The 23,000-nt window shown below is 37.5% G+C and overlaps 1 protein-coding gene across 1 annotated transcript in view; it reads left to right on the forward strand.

Moving 5' to 3' along the window:
* LOC120243778 (cat eye syndrome critical region protein 2) overlaps window positions 1-23,000 on the forward strand; it is a 177,187-nt gene that overhangs the window by 118,315 nt on the left and 35,872 nt on the right. The window contains exons 3-8 of the mRNA XM_039250017.1: window positions 8,572-8,755; window positions 9,954-10,093; window positions 11,075-11,179; window positions 13,244-13,293; window positions 14,275-14,444; window positions 21,699-21,782. Of these exons, the coding sequence (XP_039105948.1) occupies window positions 8,572-8,755; window positions 9,954-10,093; window positions 11,075-11,179; window positions 13,244-13,293; window positions 14,275-14,444; window positions 21,699-21,782 (733 nt within the window). The remainder of the gene's footprint in view (window positions 1-8,571; window positions 8,756-9,953; window positions 10,094-11,074; window positions 11,180-13,243; window positions 13,294-14,274; window positions 14,445-21,698; window positions 21,783-23,000) is intronic.

The following is a 23,000-nucleotide window of genomic DNA, read 5'->3' on the forward strand; positions in this document are numbered from 1 at the left end:
GAGAGAGAAGGAGAGAACGATCCAGGGAAAGGCAGAGAGAGGGGGAGACAAGGATCTGAAGCAGGTTCTATGCTGTCCATGCAGACCCCGATGCCAGGCTCAAATTTACAAACCGTGAGATCTCTGAGATTGTGACTTGGTCCAAAGTCAGATGCTTAATTGACTGAGCCACCTAGATGCCCTTTCATTTTTTTCCCGCTTATGAATATCATATATAGTCAGCCCATTTCTGGACTTTGCCTCATTCCATCAAATCAATATGTCTTACAGTTGCACATATACCAGATTGTCTTGAATACCGAGAGAGTAAGTTCTCCAGTTTTGTTGGGAGGGGATTTTTTTTTCACTGTTTTGACTGTTCCAAGTTTGTTGCATTCCCATGTAAATTTTTAAATAGCTTGTTAATTTCTAAAAAAAAGTGGGGGGAGGGGCAGCAATCTATTAGGGACAGTAGATATTTTGAATAGCGTTGAATTTCCCTGTCCTTGGATGTTATACATGTTTTTCATTTGTTTATCTTCTTTAATTTCAGAAGTATTTTGTAGTGTTCAGTGTGAAAATATTGGACATCTTTTTGTTTGCTTTTAAGTATTTTACATATTTTGATGATGCTGTAAATTGAATTACTTAAATTTTTATTTTTTACTTATTTCTAGTATATACAAAATATAGATTTCTATATATTAACCATATTTATAGTCTTCTTAAATTGACTTTTTAGTTTGACTGGTTTTGTTGTAGATTCCTGATGACTTTTATGCAGTCTGCAATTAAAAACAGTTTTGCTTCCTCCATGCCATCGTTTGTTCCTTGTACTTCCTCTCTTGTCTTATTCTACTGGCTAAGAGGAATCAATATATGTTCTTTTAATCCTAGGGGGAAAGTATTCTGTCTTTCACCATTAAGTATAAAGTGTTGTCCCCTTTCTATATTGCTGAATTTGATTTGTTGAGGATTTTTACGTGTATATTCATGGGGAATATTGTTCTAATTTTATTTTCTATCTTTGTTAGATTTTGCTACAAGAATTGAAAAGTATTCTCTCCTATTTTCTGAAAGAGTTGGAAGAATTTAACACCTTTGGGTGTGTAGTTTTCTTTGTGCAAGCTTTTGATTATTAATTTCTGAGAGAGAGAGAGAGAGCGTGAGCAGGGGTCCGAGAGAGAGAGAGAGAGAGAGAGAGGGAGATAGAGAATCCGAAGCAGGCTCCAGGCTCTGAGGTAGCTGTCAGCACAGAGCCTGACGTTGGGACCCGAACCCACAAACTGTGAGATCATGAACTAAGCTGAATTCGACACTTAACCGACTGAGCCACCTAGGCACCCCAAGATGTTCTATTTCTTAGGTCATTTTTGGTAGGTCATTTTGACATTTTTCAGGGAATTTGTCTATTTTATCTAAGTTTTATTATTATTTTTTTAAACGTTTATTTATTTTTGAAAGAGTGTGAGCAGGGGAGGGGTAGAGAGATGCGGAGGCAGAGGATCCAAAGTGGGCTGTGCTCTGACAGCAGTGAGCAGTGGGGCATGAACTCGCAAAACTTATGAGATCATGACCTGAGCTGAAGTCACTCAACCAACTGAGTGACCCAAGCACCCCTCTAAATTTGAAAAATTATTTCCATAATACTATTCATAATATTCATTTCTTCTTCTAATGTCTGCATGATTACAGTGATAGCTTCACTTTTTGTTCCCGATACTATAATTTGTTGTTCCTCTCTCTTTAGTCTTTCTGCTGGTTTATCAACTTGTCAAAAATTTATTAAGGAATCAACTTTTTACTTTACCTACTGTTTGCTTGTTTTCTTTTTTTCTTTTTAATGTTTTATTTATTTTTGAGAGAGAGAGAGAGACAGAATGAGCAGCAGAGGGTCGGGCGGTGGGGGGCCAGTGGGAGACACAGAATCCGAAGCAGGCTCCAGGCTCTGAGCTGGCTGTCAATATAAAACCCGAAGCGGGACTTGAACCCACAAACTATGAGATCATGACCTGAGCCATAGTCGGACGCTTAACTGACTGAGCCACACAGGCACCCCTTTTTGCTTGTTTTCTATTTTAATGATTTCGTCTGTTTTTATTATTGATTTCTTATTTTTTATTATTTTCTTGTTTGACTTTAATTTGCTCTTTTTCTTCTTCAGTCACAGTACTGTTTTTAAAATTTTTGCCCTTTCATTACAGGTATTTAAAGTCATAAATTTCTGGGGTGCCTGGGTGGCTCAGTCGGTTAAGCGTCTGAGCCCCACATCAGGCTCTGCGCTGACAGCTAGCTCAGAGCCTGAAGCCTGTTTCAGATTCTGTGTCTCCCTCTCTCCTCACCCTCCCCAGTTAATGCTGTCTCTCTCTCTCTCTCTCTCTCTCTCTCAGAAAAATAAAACATTAAAAAAATTTTTTTAATAACGCTATAAATTTCCTTCTAAGCAGTGGTTGGCTGCATTCCACAAATTTTGATGTACTGTAGTCATTATCATTCAAAATGTGTCCTACCACATTTTGTTATTTCTTCTATGATCCTTGAGTTATTAAAAGTGTGTTATTTAATTTCTGGATACCTTAGTTTAATGGTTTCTAATTTCCATGTGTTCAGATAATATACTCTATGCGATTTCAATCTTTTAAGATTTTTGAGGCTTCTTTCATGTCCCCACATATATCATAGTGAACATTTCATATGCACTTGAGAAGAATATACTGTGGTTTTTTTGTACAGTGCTCTGTAAATCGTGTTTTTGAGATCTTTGTCCTCAGTGATTTTTTTTTTTGGTCTTCTTAGCATATTAATGAGGAAAATGTTAAAAATATCTGGCTATACGTGTGGATGTTTATTTCTCCCTTTAGTTCTGTCAGTTTTTGTTTCATGAATTTTGACATTTCTGTTGTTAGATACATACCTAATGCTTTGTTATGTGGGAATTAGCCATTTGTCTTCTCCAAACTATTGTGCCTGGTACATGATTTACTATCCTGCTGTTCATATTTTTGTATTTAAATTGTGTCTTATAGATGATATCCTACAGTTGGTCTTGTTTTTTGCACTCAGTCTGACAATTTTCTGCCTTTTAGTTGGGATGTTTACTCCATTTACATTTAATGCAATTGTTAATAAGGTTGGTTTTCCACTTATTCCTTTGGTTTTTTTTTTTTTAAAGTGTACAGTTCTGTGTACAGTTCACAGAATTGTGTAATGTCATTCCCAAATGACATTTCATACCTGTTGGCAGCCACTCCCCTTTTCCTCCAATCTCTAATCCCAGGCAACCACTACACTGCTTCTTATCTCTGTATTTTTTCCTGTTTTAGGTGTCTGTTACAAGGGTTATCATACAATATTTGGCTTTTTGGGTCTGGCTTCTTTCACTTAGTACAATGTTTTCGAAGTTTCCTCTGTGTTGTTGCATGAATCAAGTACTTCATTCCTTTTTATGGCTGAAAAATATTCTGTTGTATTGAGAAACATTTTATTTACCCATCAGTTCATGGACATTTGCACTGCTTCAGCTTTTTGGCTATTGTAAATCATGCTGTTCTGTATGCACACTTGTGGATGTGTTTTTATATGGATGTATGTTTTCATTTCTCTTGAGTGTGTATACCTAAGAGTGGGATGATCTGAGTCATATGGCAGTTCTGTGTTTAACTTAAAAAAAAATTTTTAAAAAAAAAATTTTTTTTTTTAATGTTTTATTTATTTCTAGGAGAGTGAGAGAGACAGTGTGAACAGGGGAGGGTCAGAGAGAGAGGGAGTGACAGACTCTGAAACAGGCTCCAGGCTCTGAGCTGGCAGTCAGCACAGAGCCCGACGCGGGGCTCGAACCCACGAACCGCGAGATCATGACCCGAGCGAAAGTCGGACGCTTAACCGACTAAGCCACCCAGGCGCCCCTTAAAAAAATTTTTTTAAATGTGTATTCATTTTTGTGAGAGACAGAGCATGAGTGGGGGAGGGGCAGAGAGAAAGTGAGCAACACAGAACTCAAAGCAGGCTCCAGGCTCTGAGCTGTCAGCACAGAATGGGGCTCAAAGTCAAGAACTGTGAGATCATGACCTGAGTTGAAGTTGGTTGCTCACTCAACCAGCTGAGCCACCCAGGTCCCCTGTGTTTAACTTTTAGAGCACCTTACCAAACTTTTCCAAAGTGGCTGCACCATTTTACAATTCCACCAACAGTATATGAGGGTTCCAGTTTCTCCACATCCTGGTCAGTACTTGTACTTATCAGTCTTTTCAGTTTTCACTCTACTAGTGGATGTGAAGTGGTATCTCATTGTGGGTTTGATTTGCATTTTTAAATGACTGATTATGTCGAGCATTTTTTCTTGTTCTTTCTGATGTTTTGCCCCTCTTTTGGCCCTTCAGTGCTTTCTTTTTGGGTTATTTTTGTTAGTATTTTACTTTATTTCCTGTTGGGTATGTGTGCGCGTGTGTGTCTGTGTCCCTGTCTTTGTGTTTTAGTGATTCTAGAGCTAGCAGTATGTATCCTTAAATTATAAGAAGATATTCAGGGGTGCCTGGGTGGCTTAGTCAGTTGAGCGGGTTCATACCCCATGTGGAGCTCCTTGCTGTTAGTATGGAGCTTGATAGTTAGGATTCTTTCTCTCTGACCCTTCCTTTCTCTCCCTCAAAATAAATAAATAAAATAAACTTAAGAAAAAAAAGAAGCTATTCAGAATTCTTATTGTACTTTTTCACCTCTTACACCTGACACTTCACTTTTCTCAATTAATGCCAGCAATATTTAAGGTCCCATCTGGCTTCCATTCAAAACAGGTATTTTATTTTTTTAAAGATTATTACATATTGATTTCCAGTTGACTTTTAGTAGTTTTCTGTTACCCAACATAATCATAAAGGCATGTAAAATCTATATTATATATATGCTTCTCAGCGAAAAGATCTATTTTGTTTCAGTCCTATTTTCTTTAATTTAAAATTACCATGGTTTTTAACTTGTCCTGGCTGTCATGTTGATTTGAGGATGTGTTAGGTACAGCAGCCACTGTATGACCCTAGAAAAGAGATGTTACTTAAAAAATTTTGTCCTGTGTCTTTGTATGATCTTTAGGAATAAACAGTTTATCAGATGTTCTTAGGAGAGGTTGCTTCACTTGGAACCAAAATCTTTCTCCCAATCCAGTGCTCCGTGTTAAATGCGGCTTAACTATTCACAGATGGATTTCATTTGCTTGAGAAATACTCGTAGTCAATGAAAGGAATGTAATTTTTTTTTACTTAGGTCTCTATTATGCTGCCCCTGATGACGAGTCTTAATTGTTCCCCTACAACTAGACTGAAATACCCTTTCGTGTCTCAGAGAACTAACACATGCCTCAGAAAACTCAAGGGTCTTCTTTTCATCTGTGATCATTTAATATAGATTGCAGATACTAAAATTTGTTGCCATGCATCATCAAGAGGCCAGCTCCAAGCAGCCGAGACTTGTGTTCACACACTTTACTCAGGCCATGCCCTTCTTGTCAACATCGGTCTCACCAGCAGAAGCATGTACTCTCTGAAGCTAATTGGTCGGGTTCTAAGACATGGCTAACTTTGCGAGTTTGGAATAAGGAAAAGAGCAGTGTTTAAGAGCATTTGGAACCTTTTCAGACAAGAAACAAAGTGAAACTGGTTGTGTTCAAAACCTTTGGTTAGTTTGATCTGCTGTTAACCATATTCTTTTGAGACGTTTCCATTATAATTCATTATATTTCAGAAAAATGAGAGGTATTTAAGTCACTAACAGAGAATTTCATTGAGCTGCATAGATGAATAAGTCAGGAATGTTCCAGCAGTTTTCAGAAGCACAGCGCCCATACATTCTCCAACATCTGAACATCCACACAAAATTGTGGATGTGCTCTTTTTCAGGAAGAGAGAGTATATGTTCTTAATCAGATTCTTAAAGAGCTTTATGTCCTATAGATTAAGAACCACTAAGTAGAAAGTATTAGCCTGATTTTTGGCTTCCTGAAGGCTTTTTGTTTCAAATGACCTTGGAAGCTTTTTTCCCTTTTGAATTTCTGATGTTTTAAGAAAGGGATATAGATTTATATGAGGAGGTTTATCTAGCTTGAATTCTAAGCCCTCAAGTATCTCTTGGTAAGGTATGGAGATGTCTTAAGAAAACTTTTAGCAAAAGAAATGTGATTGAAACTGAGTAGGATAATAGGGCTATTGGAAAGGAATCTCAAACATGCACTTCTTTGAGACAAGTAGAGGCTTTCAGACAGATTGTAGGCACAAAGAACAACACTGTTTATACACATTCAGTGTTTGCAGGACTGGTATGTGGTGCTTCCTTTGCCTACATTGGAATTAGAAGTTTCCCTAGCCTGGTCCAGCCTGCCTCCTGCCACATCCTCCAGCTATTCTGCCATTCTGGTGAAATAATCTCAGCATTCTAGATTCCACATTTTAATTTACTGTAGGAAAACCATGCCTTGTTGTTTGGGGTACTATGTGTACATTAGAAATTCTAGAGGGGCGCCTGGATGGCTCAGTTGGTTAAGCATCCAACTTTGGCTAGGTCATTTTCTCATGGCTTCTGAGTTCAAGTCCCACATCAGGCTCTGTACTGACAGTGCAGAGTCTGGAGCCGGCTTCGGATTCTGTGTCTCCTCCCTCTCTCTCTGCCCCTCCCTTGCTTGCACTGTGTCTCTCTGTCTCTGTCTCTCTCTTTTAAATGTTTATTTAGTTTTGAGAGAGAGAGAGAGAGACACAGAGTGTGAGCTGGGGAGGGTCAGAGAGAGAGGGATACACAGAATCTGAAGCAGGCTCCAGGCTCTGAACTGTCAGCACAGAGCCCGACGTGGGGCTCGAACCCATGAACTGTGAGATCATGACCTGAGCTGAAGTCGGCCTCTTAACCACCTGAGCCACCCAGGTGCCCCTTGTCTCTCAAAACAAAATAAAAATTTAAAAATTTTTTAAAAATAATTTCTAGAAAGCATGTAGTAAAGGGATATTATTACCAAGGAGAGATTGTCTTCATATACTTTGCTACTTAAAAAAAATTTTCCAAATACACCCCAGTTTCTGGTTTTTACTACCAGTTAGAGCTACTCTTTGCCCAGCTTCTCCCTCCTAAAGGGATAGAACCAGCTTCACAGGCAGTGGAGAGAGGAAGCAGTCCATACCCACTAAGGTTCAAGCCCAGGTTTCATATGCCAGTGTTTAATGCTTTGAATGTGAATCTTGCAATCAAATCAAATTTGTGAGAGCCTTGATATGCAGAGATATTATGCTACATTTTGTTAAGCTAATAACTCTGTTCACATTTTCCCCAGTTGATGTATCAATAGTAAGGAAGTAGTGTCTTCTCTCTTTGAAAAAGTAAAATGCTTTAAAAAAAAAAATTTTTTTTAAATGTTTTATTTATTTCTAGGAGAGAGAGAGAGAGAGAGAGAGACAGCATGAGCAGGGGAGGGTCAGAGAGAGAGGGAGTCACAGACTGAAACAGGATCCAGGCTCTGAGCTGGCAGTCAGCACAGAGCCCGACGCGGGGCCCGAACCCACAAACCGCGAGATCATGACCTAAGCGAAAGTCGGATGCTTAACCGACTAAGCCACCCAAGCGCCCCTGAAAAAGTAAATTGTTTAATTTCTTATTTGCTTTAGGCCCTTTGGTTTTTTTCCCCATGAATATTTCTTCTGACTTATTCTACAATATAACTACCACAGATTGTAAATCAACATGGTACATGCCTCTTTGTAAAATTACACTGACATATAACTTCTTTAGAGCTCCTTGCTCAGTGAGAAAAAAAATTTAAACAAGCATTAGGTGAAATTGTGCCCAGATTTGTTAATAGTTGAAAGATAGAATAACCATCCAATAACTAAACAGCTCTTTATATTATATACAAGGCACATTTAGGTACTAATCAAAATGCAGTTATAGAATTGCCAGTCACTCTAATCAAGAAAATTTTAAGTTGCCATCAAACTGTCTTAAATAATAGAAAAATTAATCTTCAAATTTAGACTATAGTATTTTCTGATAAGCTTTAAAGTTTATGTAATAGAATATAAAACTGTAGTTGCATATTGGAGTAGCTACTTGTATTCTAGAGAAGTTTTTTCCATCTTTGTTTCTTAGCCTGAAATATAAATTAATTAGGCTAGGCAAACACTGAATTTCTTTTTTTGTTTGCCATCTCAGTTATGGATCTAATTTTGAACTGCGATCCATTCAAGCTGTGTAGTCTCTTTTTAATTGCATGAGCAAAGGTAAGACTTGCCTCAGTTTCATAGTCTATACCATTGATTATTAGAACTTTCATCTGTTCACCAGAACATGCTGTTTGTGGTTTGAAGTACAACAACCTATTCTGTGAGAAACCCTCTTACCATATTTATCTTCTTTGGAATTTGAGTATACGGTCCAAGTAGATGGTATAATAATATGAAGCTTCAATAAGGGGCTTTGTGACCCTTTTTACTGTTGCTTTTTTATTTCTACTGTTTTTTGTTTAAGATTTGTCAACTGTCCAACCATCAGTTCTCTCCCCTTTTCCCACCCATCCTCCATATTTTATATTAATGTATTTTTGTGTTTGGGGCCTTTGGTTAGGCCTCAGACATTCCACAGCTACCTAGAAGACATCATCAACTACCGCTGGGAGCTTGAAGAAGGGAAGCCCAACCCTCTGAGAGAAGCCAGTTTCCAAGACCTACCCCTTCGTACTCGTGTGGAAATCCTACACCGCCTCTGTGATTATCGGCTAGATGCAGATGATGTCTTCGACCTTCTCAAGGTGCTTAAGTGGCAAACCTTTTCCTAGAGCAAAAAAAGCCGGCAATCAGGATATAAAATCTGAAGATGTTAAGAAAAGCCAAAGTTTGGCTTGTGTTCCTAGTCTTGAGACTCTTTAATTAATAACAGCAACTATGCGAAGACCACTGTAGCCAAGGCAATCCAAGCCATACATTTAGATGACTGTGTGTTATTTTGGTTTAATTTCTAGTTTGGTTTTGTCTTTATGTGGCTGAGTTCCAGCTGACAAAGTAACAGTCAGGCACCTATTTATTCTCCCCGTCATCAGCCAAAATTGCAGCTGAGTTAACCACTGAATTTTATTTCCCAAGTTCTAAAATTTGATTGTATTTAATTGAAATATTTATTGAAAACTGTAAGGACTGTAACCCACACATGCAAATGAGGTTCATCCCTACTATATAGATACATACATACATATATATTATAAAAAATACATTGGAGAAGGAAAATGTAATATCTTTTTCCTTTCCCTTATTCTTCTGTTATCTGTTTTGGAAGTCTATCTCAGAGGAAGAGTATGGGCTATTGCTTTTCACTCATCAGAGGTCAGTTTCTAATCCTGTTCAGTCAGAAATGATTAAATGTGTTGATGACTTCTCAGTTCAGCCCTGCTCGTGGACTCGGTATAAAATCATTGTGCAATTTAAGCACGGTCTTTGCTGAGGACTCAGGTTCTTCAATAGCAGTGGGGAGGCCAAAATAGGTCAGAGCCTGGGGTAAATTGGGAGCTATATTGCTGGATCTTAGCTAGAATAAGAGGTTAACGTAGGTTACGGTGGAGCTGCAGTAGAGCTCACATGGGACAAAGCTTTCACAACGTTGGATTCTACTCTGTTATAATTGTCTTTCCTTTTATGGAAACACACATAAATAACAGTAAGTCCAACCAAATATATGTTCACCAGAATTTCTTTTTTATTGTTTTGTTGGTAAAATGAGGGCAGTGATGGGGATAGGAAGCATTTGAATTATTTCCATATCCTGCTCTTCAAAGAAGGTACCATCTTGCCATTCTATCTGTGTTTCATATGTCATGATTGAACATTACATAAGATGCTTAGGCATTTTAAAATACCAGGTCTCTCTGCTATAAATTTGAATCTTCATTTTAGTTTTCCTCTATTTTGTTTTGTTTCCTACTTCCCCAAACCTCTTTTCCCTGTTCTTCAAACAAGGGCCTGGATGCAGATAGTCTCCGTGTGGAACCATTGGGTGAAGACAATTCTGGGGCACTCTATTGGTATTTCTATGGAACAAGAATGTATAAGGAGGACCCAGTACAAGGAAAATCCAATGGAGAACTCTCTTTGAACAGGTATAATATGTGAGGTCAAGGCTAGGATAGCTTACTATACAGAAATGTCATTAAAATTAAGTACATCAGAATTCTGCCACACAATGTTTTTTCTTCTGAAGAAATCAGATATAACAGCATGTGTGTAATGTGTGTAAAGAGTTGGCAAGGAGTTATTTTATGCAGAAATAAAAATGAATTCATAATGTAGCCTCTGCTATCAGAATGGTGAAATAATATTGTTGTTTCAACTTGAGGTTCCCAAGGAGTCCCACTGCCCTTATAGACTGCTGTATACAGCAGGTTGCCCATAGTACCATCACTTCACTGCAGTGGTTCCTGTCAAATCAATTCTTGATAGCTCCTTTTTTCTACTGGACTTATCGATCTGCTTCATCAGTATAGGGCCAAAAGGACCTTAAAGAATGCCTGAAATGTAAGCCATACTAAATGCTTCCTAAATGAGGAAGGGACCTTCTCCATCCCAGAATAATGCTATCATCTTACTTTTTAAAATATTTTTTAAATGTTTATTTATTTTTGAAAGAGAGCAAGAGGCGAGGAAGGGCAGAGAGAGAGAGGGAGACACAGAATCTGAAGCAGGTTCCAGGCTCTGAGCTGTCAGCACAGAGCCCAACGCAGGGCTTGAACTCATGAACCACCAGGTCATGACTGAGCTGAAGTCAGATGCTTAACCGACTGAGCCACCCAGGCGCTCCACTACCATCTTACTTTATTTAGGCGTCCTTATTGCTGGCAGCAGTATTAACTGTATTTAATAAGTGTTAGTTCATACTCAGATTTTTATATTGTAACGTGTCAGTTGTCCTTGGTTCCACGTTCAAATAAGGGAAGACAGGAGGTCATCCTCCTCTTTCCGTCCGACTGCTGCGTTTACTCCTTTTTAGTAAACTCACCATTTTTCATGGCCAGAAAATCTGTAATTACTTAAAAAGTATCAATTCTGTTACAGAATATTTTGATTTATGTGCTATTTCTTAGGGAAAGTGAAGGACAAAAAAATGTCTTAGCTGTTCCTGGGAAAACAGGAAAAAGAAGAGGAAGACCCCCAAAACGGAAGAAAGTACAGGAGGAGATTGTAGTGAGGTAAGACATTTGTGTTAGTATGTGACTGTCATAAACCCACACACTAGAAGGGACCTTAATTCACTTAATTCTTAATTCACTTGTTGATCCTTGATTTTCCTTTGTGCCATGATAAGGATATGGGACTTAGATTATTGAGACTTGGGTCAGAATGAATCTTCATGAAATTACCAGGTGTGCACTAGGGCTTCCCTAGCTGCATGAACTACCCTCTCTAAGCCTATTCTTTTATTGGACAGTAAAATAATAAGGATTAAATTGAACAGGATAATGAACGTAACAGTATAAATGACTGAAAACCATGCATGACCCACAGAAAGGGATCAATATGTATTAACTTTCAAAATTGGTTGTGCTACACATTTTTTTTATAAGAGTGTAGAGCTAGTTAATTCTGATTAATGTTGACTGATAATCAGCATTTAATAGGCTTATATAGCATATATAAGCTTAGGAGTTAATTATTTCCCTCTAAGAAGATTTTAGTAGCAAATATGCTTTATTGTGTTTAGAATACAATTTCCTACAATAAAGTACAGGTAGGATCTTAAATTTAGCAAGGAAACAGATTGTTACATTTGGGAAATTTTATTTTATACAGCATGATCTTTTAGGAAACTTTACCATGTGAATTTTAATGTAAGAATTTTTAAAATCTGGCCAATACTGTGTAAATACGCTTTCTTTAAGGATCAGATCTATCATTATATACCAAAGGAAGTTAAGTTATATTCTTAAAAATTCTAATAACAGAGGACAAACCACTTATTTCCTCTAAGTTGTAGAACTACTAAATAATCTAAATGCTTGAAGTAGGCCAGATTTCTTTGTTGCTTATTAACTAATAAATACTAAGAAGTAGTTATTTCTAGAAATCATTATGAATAAATCAATCAGAATTCAATTTTTTTAACTTAAGAATGAGTGTTCCACTTAACTTTAGAGGAATTTGATTACAGAGCCTACCTAGCTTTCCTCCTATTGGTTTTGTGAGAAATGTTTTATAATTGTGTTCTATACACAGGACGTACGATTTCAGGATTTTGTTAGCGTTCTAGACTTTCTTATGGATTCAGAAAGCTGTTTTTTACCTATCTCCATTACCCTGTTCAGTACAAACAATTAAGGTGTCTTACCATGAGGAATTTAGAATCATTTTAACATGCATATGTGGAATTGTGCTACCCTCTGCTGGTGATTTTATTCTTTAGAGCTCTGTATGCAGTACAGTATTTATATATTTTTAAATTAAGTAAAATTTAAAATTAAGTTCCTCAGTCATACCAGCTACATACATTTCAAGTACCCAGTAACCACATGTGGCTCATGGCTACCATACTGGACAGCGAAAATATAGAACATTTTCATTTTCACAGAAAGTTCTGTGGAGCAGCACTGCTATAGATAATTGAAAACAAACAGAAGTCCACAGAGAATGACCTACATGATTCAGGGATACAAATGATGATGATACTTAACACTATTGCACTGAACACTTCTGAATTTAATAATTAAATCTCCAACATCCCTGTGATGTACGCATTATTTGTAGACCATTTTAAGGAAAGTTAATTAACTTCCCTGAGGTCACATGGTAAGCGGCAAGTCTTGAATAGGGGCAGTCTGACTTTAGAGCCTGTGTTATTAATCTCTACCTTATATAAGGTTAAATTAAACATGCTTTCCTTCAGTGTAGCCTTGATCAGGGAGGAAGACATTAGAATCCCTATAGTTTAGAGCAGGACAGATAGGGAGACATTTAACTGTTAACACTTAACTCTTCTGTTTGACTTCCATAACAATGTTTTAAAACCTAATATTTTCCTATGCATAGGGTATTACTATTAAACTGGGTTTCTCTACATCATTCTTTCCCTTCAATACCCACACACCAACATCCTGGTATTCATTTATTCAGTAGGGTCATTCCTCCTTCTGACTTTGTCCCCTTTGTCCCACACACACCCTTGTATTACATTAATTGAATCTAACTTAACTGGGGCAGCACAGACAATTTTGAACATGTCTTTATTTTAATTGGTGCCTCCTTTTCCTGTGTTTCAGTGAAAAGCAGGAAGAAAACTCCTTGGCATCCGAGCTACAGACAAGAAATGGTAATGACTTTTGTTAGAGTTTAGAAAAGACTGAGGCACCTGAGTGGTGGCTCGTTCGGTTAAGCATCTGACTCTTGATTTCAGCTCAGGTCACCATCATAGGGTTGTGGAATCCAACCCTGTGTCAGGCTATATACTGAACATAGAGCCTGCTTAAGGAGTGTCTGTCTGTCTGTCTGTCTCTCCCTCCGCCCCCCACTCCACCCCCTCACCCTTCCCACCCACGCATGCATCTCTCCTGCACTCATGCTCTCTTTCTAAGATAAAAAAAATAAATAAATAGAAAAGGTTAAGAAAATATGATTGATTTATATTATGATGGCAGCTCATTTTCCAGAGTCATGCAGAGCAGTTAAGATTATTGCAGTAGCCTTCTAACTGGCCTCCTTGCCCTTCTTCAGTTCTGTCTTCCTCACATTTACCTTTGCCAATCTCTCCATTTAATGGATAACTTCAGATTTTCACTTGTGCCTTCTAACCTGGGCACAGTAATTAATGGGCACCATTAACATTTGGATAAATGAGCAACTTCTCAAAAAGCTATCTTTTTAATATAAAATGCTGTGTAAGAGATTGTATTGGATTCCTAACCAGATTTCAGTTTTGTAATCCAAATTGCCTAAAACGGAATGGGAGAGGAGTATCAGTTTATATACAGTATATCAACATAAATGAAATAGGAAGACTGCAAAAGATCAAACCAAAACCTTTTGAATAGAAAAGTAAGTATAGTTAAGCATTTCTAAGATATTAAAATCTGTAATTACAAAGGTCACAATACTTTGAGGTATAAATGGTGTTAGTAATAGGAAAATCAAAATTGTACATTATCAACTTTTTAAATTAAAATCCTTTTTGGAAAAAAAATTTTTTTTAATTTCCTGGTTTTGTTCATGACCCAGGGTAGAAATGAATTTGAGAAGAAATTAGGAAATAGGTCCTAGTGGGATCTATCTAATGAATCTATCCTTTCTTTTTTAGGGTCCCAAGGGCCAGGGCAAGGCACCTGGTGGCTCCTGTGCCAAACAGAAGAAGAATGGAGACAGGTCACTGAGAGTTTTCGGGAGAGAACCTCCCTTCGAGAACGGCAGCTCTATAAGCTCCTCAGCGAGGACTTCTTGCCCGAGATCTGCAACATGATTGCCCAAAAGGTATGCAAACAGGTGGTTCCTCCCCCTCTTTAGTAGCTATACAGCTGCATTATTTAATGGATGATTCAGGGGCACCACCTGGGTAGCTTAGTCGGTTAAGCATCCTCCAACTTCAGCTCAGGTCATGATCTCGTGGTTTGTGAGTTTAAGCCCCATGTCGGGCTCTGTACTAACAGCTCAGAGCCTGGAGCCTGCTTCAGATTCTGTCTCCCTTTCTCTCTGCTCCTCCCCCATTCATATTCTGTTCTCTCTCTCTCTCTCTCTCAAATAAATAAACATTTAAAAAGTTTTTTTAAAAAAAAGATGATTCATTAAGTTTTAAATGCATTTCTACTGTCTCCTGGAAGTGGTACAAGCCTTCACTTTGATGTGGAATGTTAAAAAGGGACCTCATGCCACCCACTGTCCTTCACGGTGGATCATCCAGTATTCTCCTTACCCCACAAAATCCTCAGAGACTCCCATTCCCTAGTACTTAGGATGGCTTTTCATAGTCTGGTACCAACTTTCCTTCTCCTATAATATTCCTCAGAAAATGTTCCCTGAGCCCCCAAGGGAATCTCCTGTCAGCCTGTGCATACTTCTGTATATATGCTACTTTTGGCGGGGAGGGAAATCCTCTCTCTCCCACTGAGCAGCAAGCTCTGAAGAGTATTTGTCTTTGTAACTCCAGGGCTGCTCTGCTGGCTCCACATGAGCTCCGTATGACGCTTTCTCCCATTTCACATTATAGTTCCATAAACCACACTTTCTGTATTTTCATGTGTATACACCCTCATGTGTGCCTTTTTTCAAGTATCTTTCTCCTTCTGCTTTCCTGCCTGTTTGAATACTACCCCCTCAAAAGCTCTCCCTTTTCTCCCAATTTTAGGATTTTCTCCCCCAGTATGGTTTTTTTTTTTTTTTTAACGTTTATGTGTTTTTGAGAGAGAGCAAGGACGAGTCGGGGAGGGACAGAGAGAGAGAGAGAGAGAGAGAGAGAGGATCCAAAGCAAGCTCCATGCTGTCAGTGCATAGCCTGACACGGGGCTCGAATCCACAAATCGTGAGATCATGACTTGAGTTGAAGTCACATGCTCAACCCACTGAGCCACCTAGGTGCCCTTACCTAACATGTTTTCTCGTGACTTAATTCTATTTTGAATTGTTTAAGCTTTTTTTGATTAGGCATCATATCTTATTGTTTTAAACCCCACAGCACCTAATGTAAAGCCTTTTCCATGGTGAATGCTCAAGAATCATTCACTTTGCCTATTTCATTTCAGTAATTATAATACTGACTGTTTTATTTATAAATTACTGTTATAATACAGTAATTCTGACTGTTGCACATGTTCATAGAAGTCAGAAAATTTTGACCCCCTTGCCACTGAAATCTGAAGAGAAAGAATAAATTAATTGCTGTAGTACTTCCAGGGAAAACAGAGGAGAAGTATATTAATTTGCTGTGAATCCAGTGATATCTCTAACTTTTAAGTAGGTTGGTGCTTTAAAAGGAAAATTGTAGAAAGTCACCTTTCTCTAATGGTAGGATCTTATAGAGTGCTTCATTAATTACATTTTCATTGATGAGCAAAAAAAAAAAAGTCTCCATTTCCCCATCACCATACTTAATTCCATATACTATAATTATACTTAAGTTTGTGATCTGCTTAATTGACCCACCATGACAATTTTTCCAGGAATTGAAACACATAATCTAATTTTCTTTTTTTTATTAAGTTTATTTATTTTTTGAGAGAGAGCAAGAGCAATTGTGAAAGCAAGTGAAAGAGGAGGAGTGAGAGAGAGAAAATCCCAAGCAGGCTTTGAGCTCAGAAATGCCAACACAAAGCTTAGTCTCATGACCTTGAGACCATGACCTGCGCGAAAATCAAGAGTGAGATGCTTAACCAACTGAGCCTCCCAGGCATCCTTAATGTAATTTTCTTAAAGTAACTGTTATATGGAGATGGTTTTATAACTTTACATGACTATATATATATATATCTTTCTTGATATGACTAATGATGGCACATTAAATCATCACTAAGGCATAGACCTACTCTGCTTAATCCTTTTTATGTAATTTTTGCCTTTTTTTTTAAACGTAATCTCTTTATCTAATATGTTCAATATGTCCAAGATAAGGAGTCATACATTCTACTAGCTGAGCCAGCTAAGGGCTCCTCTAATTTCTGCTTTTTTTAATGGAGTATTCAACCTATGATTTTTTTTTTTGGATAGGTGAACTAAGGAAAAAACTTACAAGCATAAAATTAATGGTTTTGATGGAAAAAATTTCAAATGTTATTCTTTGCATGAGAAGAAAACCTTAAAAAATAAGATAAACCTTAATTATAATTCTCAAGAAACATGAAATTATAAGCCGAATAATAACAATTGGTATTTTGAAAGGTGTATAGTGCTCTAAATTTGCAAACCTCAGTAAAATAGGATATTGATTAAAAAATAAGAGAACCTAAATTGTGCAGTAGAAAAATCTTAGGAGCACCTGGGTGGGTGGCTCAGTCAGTTAAGCATCCAACTTCAGCTTGGGTCATGATGTGGTTCACGACTTCAAGCCCTGTGTCAGGCTTTGTGCTGATAGCTCAGCCTGGAGCCTGCTTCAGATCCTCTGTCTCCCCGTCTCTCTGTCCTTTTCCTGCGCTTGTCCACTTTCTCTTTCTCACTCAAAACTAAACATTTAAAAAATTTTTTTAATGAAAAGTCTTAACATACAGTTATTAGGGGAAAAGAATTGTCACAAAGGGTTTCCCATCAAAAGCTCCAGAATCATTTGAATTTATTCACAGGTAAATTTTTCTAAACTCTTAAAAAATAGTAACTTCTAAACATTTCAAAATGATGAAAGAAATAGTTAGCTACCCTTTTCATTGAGATATAGATATCTTAGATTCTTATTCCTCATATAATTAAACATACCCTCTTCATTCAGTAATATAAATGTCAAGTCCTTAAGACTAACAAGTAAAAACCATCTCTTCACCAAAAGAATAGGAATTATTTTGTTCCTAATAATTCCTAAGTTCTAATATTGGTAAGATTGTCTTGGAAGTTTTATCCAGTATAATGATACAGACAAAAGAGTCAGAGGCAAAATATTTTGCCTGGAAGAATATGGTGAATCTGCTTAGAAGTCTATTAATTAGAAGTTAGTTATCTGTTAATATGCACTTGTAGATGCTCTCAGGTGATTATTATGCATACTGAAATTTAAAGATCACTGAAAAAATCCCACTTAGAGTCGCAACCAAACAAATTTTGCTGTGAAATTAACTTGAGTCGTACATAGTTGATAAGAAAAAGCTACTACAAAACTTGTTAGTAGATACATATTTTTTAAATCTCATGTCTGTCAAGATCTCTGTTCCTAGAAGGAAAGATTTTTTTATTAAGTTTATTTATTTATTTTGAGAGAGACAGAGCAAGTTGGCGGAGAGTCAGAGAGAGGGAGAGAGAGAATACCAAGCAGGCTCTGCACTGTCAGTGTGGAGCCCAATGCAGAGCTTGAACCGACGAAACCGTGAGATCTTGACCTGAGCGGATACTGAGAGTTGGAGGCTTAACCAACTGAGTCACCCAGGCACCCCAGAGAGATAAGTTTAGATATCAATATTCACCAAGATAAATTGAGATTTATTTTTACCCTTAGCCAAATCCCAAGATAAAAATTTACCTCCAAACTAACAGGTGGATAAAAAGTATTGTAAAGTAGGAGTGGTATCAGAGATGGATGACTAGCATATGTATTATCGCATAAATCAGCATATTGGAAGCATTCTGAAGGAGCCTTCATTTAATAGACCTGCTTATCATAAATGATTTACTCAAGGCAGTACAAATGTACCAATCTTCACAGTCTTTGCTGAACTTGGTGTTTAGCATTGTTTATTTACTTTTGAAAGAGAGAGCAAGAGAGACAGACAGCAGATGGGAGATGGGCAGAGAAAGGTGGACAGGATCAGAGGCAGGCTCTAAGCTGACAGTCAAGGCCTGATGTGAGCCTTGAACTCAGCAACTGTGAAATCATGACCTGAGCCAAAGTCAGATGCTTAACCAACTGAGCCTCCCAGGTGCCTTGGCATTTAGCATTTAAGACCTATATTCATCAACATTTGTAATATTTTTACAAACTTGTTTGTGTCTATTGTACTTGTTACAGTAGTTACACAAGTAAATATTATGAAGCCAGTAAAATAGGAGCACAAAAATTTCTTGGAAAATTTTCCATTAAAAATTACTGAATATGAGTTGCTTTCAAAAGTTGAATCTGTAGGGGCACCTGGGTGGCTTAGTTAAGGGTCTGACTTTGGCTCAGCTCATGATCTCATAGTTTGTGGGTTTGAACCCCACGTTGGGCTTTGTGCTGACAGCTCAAAGCCTACAGCCTGCTTTGAGTTCTGTATCTCCCTCCCTCAGCTCCTGCCCTGCTCACTCTCTCTTTTTCTCCCTCTCAAAAAATAAACATTAAAAAAAATTGACTCACTGGGTGATGCACCTAGATGGCTCAGTGAGGAGAGCATGTGACTCTTAATCTCAGGGTTGTGAGTTCAAGCCCCATGTTGGGTGTAGAGTTTTCTTTGAAAATAAAAAATGAATTCTCAAATTAGAGCAAAGCAGTAAAAGACTGAATGGGACAAAAATCATTAAAATCCTAAGGTTTCTGCATTTGGATTACAAATCCAGTCTCGTTAACATCTTATTTTCACTTCAGCAAAGCTGGTAAGGCAGATAATGGTTTAAGAAGTTAATTTATATGACTGACTCATAGGAAATCCCTCTCAATGGAATATTGCATCATATGATTGGTGAATGGCAATACATTTATACATTAAGTTAAAATACATGCTTGAAATATATGCATTTTTTAAATTCCTTGCTTTAACTATATTACCCTACCACTACCCATCCTAATTATATTGGCCAAGAGAGATTTTCTTTTTCTAATAATGAAAAATGTCAGTCTTGGGGCGCCTGGGTGGCTTAGTCGGTTAAGCGTCCGACTTTCGCTTAGGTCATGATCTCGCGGTTCATGGGTTCGAGCCCCGCGTCGGGCTCTGTGCTGACTGCCAGCTCAGAGCCTGGAGCCTGTTTCGCAGTCTGTGACTCCTTCTCTCTCTGACCCTCTCCTGCTCACGCTCTCTCTCTCTCTCTCTCTCCTAGAAATAAATAAAACATTAAAAAAAAAAAAAAAGAAAAAAAGAAAAATGTCAGTCATTCAAATGGGACAATTGAAACATGTTATCAGTAGAACATAATGTGATCATAGACACACCATTATATATCAAATACAGTATAGGGGCACCTGGATGACACAGCTCAGTTAGTTAAGCATCTGACTCTTGATATTGGCTCAGGTCATGATCTCACAGTATGTAAAAGCACAGAACAGCTAGGACAGTGGACAAAAGTTAATATCGTGTAGCAGGAGTCCAGAGCTTTTCTTTCAAACTTCATTGAATAATGGTGCTTCCCTTTTCTAGTTATCCCTTTGGATGAGTTACTTGATATCTCTAAATTTTTATTTTTGGTTAGTAAAATGAAAGCTCCAACTTCACAGAAGGTTCTAAGGGAATTAAACAAAAGAAACCACTTCAGTATACCTGGCATAGTACTCAGCTTCTAGTAGGCACTTGGTCCTATCCATTGTTTATGGTTGTAGATAACTGATGAGAAACCTTGGTAGAAAACTAAATCTTATCAAAATAAATGCAATTCTGAAGAAAGTTAAAGCACATCAAATAAATAGTCCTCTAAATATTGAAATAATAAAAGAAACAAAGCTTGCTTTGTCCATATAAAAATTAAGCTTTTATGGTAAGATTTAAATAAAAGATGTAAGCTAGTAAAAGTATTTGTTAACTAATATTACAGGCAGTAATATTTAAACAGCTTATAAACATTAGGTCTTTAACAAATGAATTGACTTAGAGTATGGATAATTCACACAAAAGAGTATAGTAAAGTTGTAGGAATATAAGTTCATCTTCTGTATCAAGACTACCACTCTCTACATTAGTAACTTTTGTTTGATTTGGCAAAGTTTGGAGTCAAGTTGGTATTGGCCTCTTGCTGCTAGCACGGTAAATTCACACAAACCCTTTGAAAGAGTTCCATGGTAAATTATTTTTTTTAAATAATAATTTACTTAAAATTGAAAAGCTCTTCCTCTTGGGGTCTTCAAGCTTATAAAGAAGTTGCTTATAGGCATATTTGAAGAAACTACTGTGGTAGCTTTTGTGAAAAAGAGGGTTGAGACACTTTGACAGTTAGATTACATTTGTACTAAGGCCTGGTTATTCTCCTAACAGGAAAGCTTTCTAAAGCTTCTCTTTAAATCTACCACAATTGCTTTGCAGTATATTTACAGTATATAAACCACACCTTTTTGTCGCCGACTTTTTTTTCTATCCTTTGCACCTTTACCTCATTGATTCTTCAACTCTCAAAACTGTGGATTAAGCAATACCAGATCCAAACCTGGGTAATGCTGATACTGGTACTGAAGCCACGAAATTACTCATCTTAACTGCAGAGCCTTTCCTTACCACCAATGTAGGTTACATTGGCAAAGCTATGGGGCTCATTTCACAGAAATTCCAAAACGTATGCTGACCTTAGATAAATACCTAGCATTAGATAAGTTTCAAGACTCCTATCTTGAAATGTCCTATAGTGATTGCTTCAAGCTCTAAAAATTTGTCAAGTCTCTAATCATCTCAGGCAAGCTCTCTGATTTCTGGTCTCTGAGTCTTTTTCCCCACTTCTGTCTTGCTACTTTGGTTCTCCACCTAGGCAGCCACTCTCACTTCTCACTGCTGCCACTGAGCTGCCTCTTAAGGGGAGTTCTGCCTCCAGCTGCTCATAATGCCCCCTTTCAGAGCCATTCCCTTCAGTGAAAGGTGGTAAAACATGGCTTTCTCTTAATAATTTGAAACAAAACATTTTTTTAATGTTTAAATAGTTAAAAGAGTTTCTTGCCAGTGATAAAGATTGATAGAGGAGACACTTGGTGTCTATAGTTTTCTGGTTTTATTTGTTTGTTTGTTTGTTTTAAGAAAATAAACTGGCTTGGTACCTTGTGGAATTGAATAGTCATTTTTACTGACTCTCCAAAGGATACCTTTGACTCTTATCTTAGATGAGATCCCATGTGCCTTAAAGGCCACTCTAATCCTGGCAGCAGCAGTAGCAGTAGCTGAGAACACTCTAATCTGTCTTTTCCTTTCTTTTCCTCACTTCTAACTATAGGGAAAGCGTCCACAGCGCACAAAGGCAGAGTTGCAACCTAGGTGGATGTCTGACCACCTGTCCATCAAATCCATCAAGCAAGAGGTGAGTCTGTGAGAGTAGAGAGAAGTTTTAAGTGTTCAAAAGCATTATTCCATTTTTATTTGAGGTACTTCTGTTATTCCTCCTTTTTAATTTACCTTTACCTCAATTTTTAAATCTCAGACCTTTATGAAGTGTTCTTATACATAAGATGCATTTTTAGAAAGAGAAAGAATTTAAAAAGTAAGATATGACATTGCACTCTTTTGGATCTTAACAACCTCCAGCGATGATAAATATATCCATATCTAATATAGGTCAAAATGATAAGTCCTATAATAAATACCTATGTAGTAGAAGCTCATGAATGCAAAAATGGAAGAAATTAGTGGTGGGCAAAGAAAGGGGAGTTAGAGCAAACAAAACTATATTTTCCCTGAACCTTGGAGAATGACTAAGGTTTTGATGGTAGACAGTGGGGGCAGAAGAGTAATATACAACAGTAATATAAACAAGTACAGAGTCTTGATAATATATAAATGTGGTCAAAGAACAATATATAATTGGTTATGTCTGGCATATAGGTGCTTTTTGTCATATATAGTGGAAGAAAATGCGAAAAGGATGAAACTTTGGAGTCCCTTGACTATCAAGCTTCTATTTTCAATAGACAGGCAGTAGTTAGTAAGGTTATGACATTAGATCTTTGTTTTAGGAATGTACCTCTCTGGTCACACCGTGATAAATGATATTTGAAGGAAAAACTGGAAAGTAAGAACTCCATTATCAGTATACTTCCAGCAGGAAAGACCAGTGGAATCCCTGCTATTGGAAATGTAGGTCTAAAATGGAGGAAATGAGGGGCGCCTGGGTGGCTCAGTCAGTTAAGTGTCCGACTTCGGCTCAGGTCATGATCTCACGGTTCGTGGGTTCGAGCCCTGCGACGGGCTCTGTGCTGACAGCTAGCTCAGAGCCTGGAGCCTGCTTCAGATTCTGTATCTCCCTCTCTGACCCTCCCCTGTTCATGCTGTCTCTCTCTCTCTTTCTCCCCCCCCCCCTCTCTCTCTCTCAGAAATTAATAAAAAACATTTAAAAAATAAATAAAATTAAATGGAGGAAATGATGGAGGTGGGGGAGTGACAGGCGAGGATCGTTAGTTGGTATAGGGGTCAAGTTGCAAGAGATTAAGTACTGTGAATAAGAGATGAGTTCTCATTATCATGGTATTTGTTGTTTTAAGAACTATGACAGGGAAAGAAAACAGATCATGAAAAAGTAAAG

Source organism: Hyaena hyaena, unplaced genomic scaffold, assembly GCF_003009895.1.
Source record: "Hyaena hyaena isolate Hyena2069 unplaced genomic scaffold, ASM300989v1 scaffold_368, whole genome shotgun sequence".
Classification (NCBI taxonomy): Eukaryota; Metazoa; Chordata; class Mammalia; order Carnivora; family Hyaenidae; genus Hyaena; species Hyaena hyaena.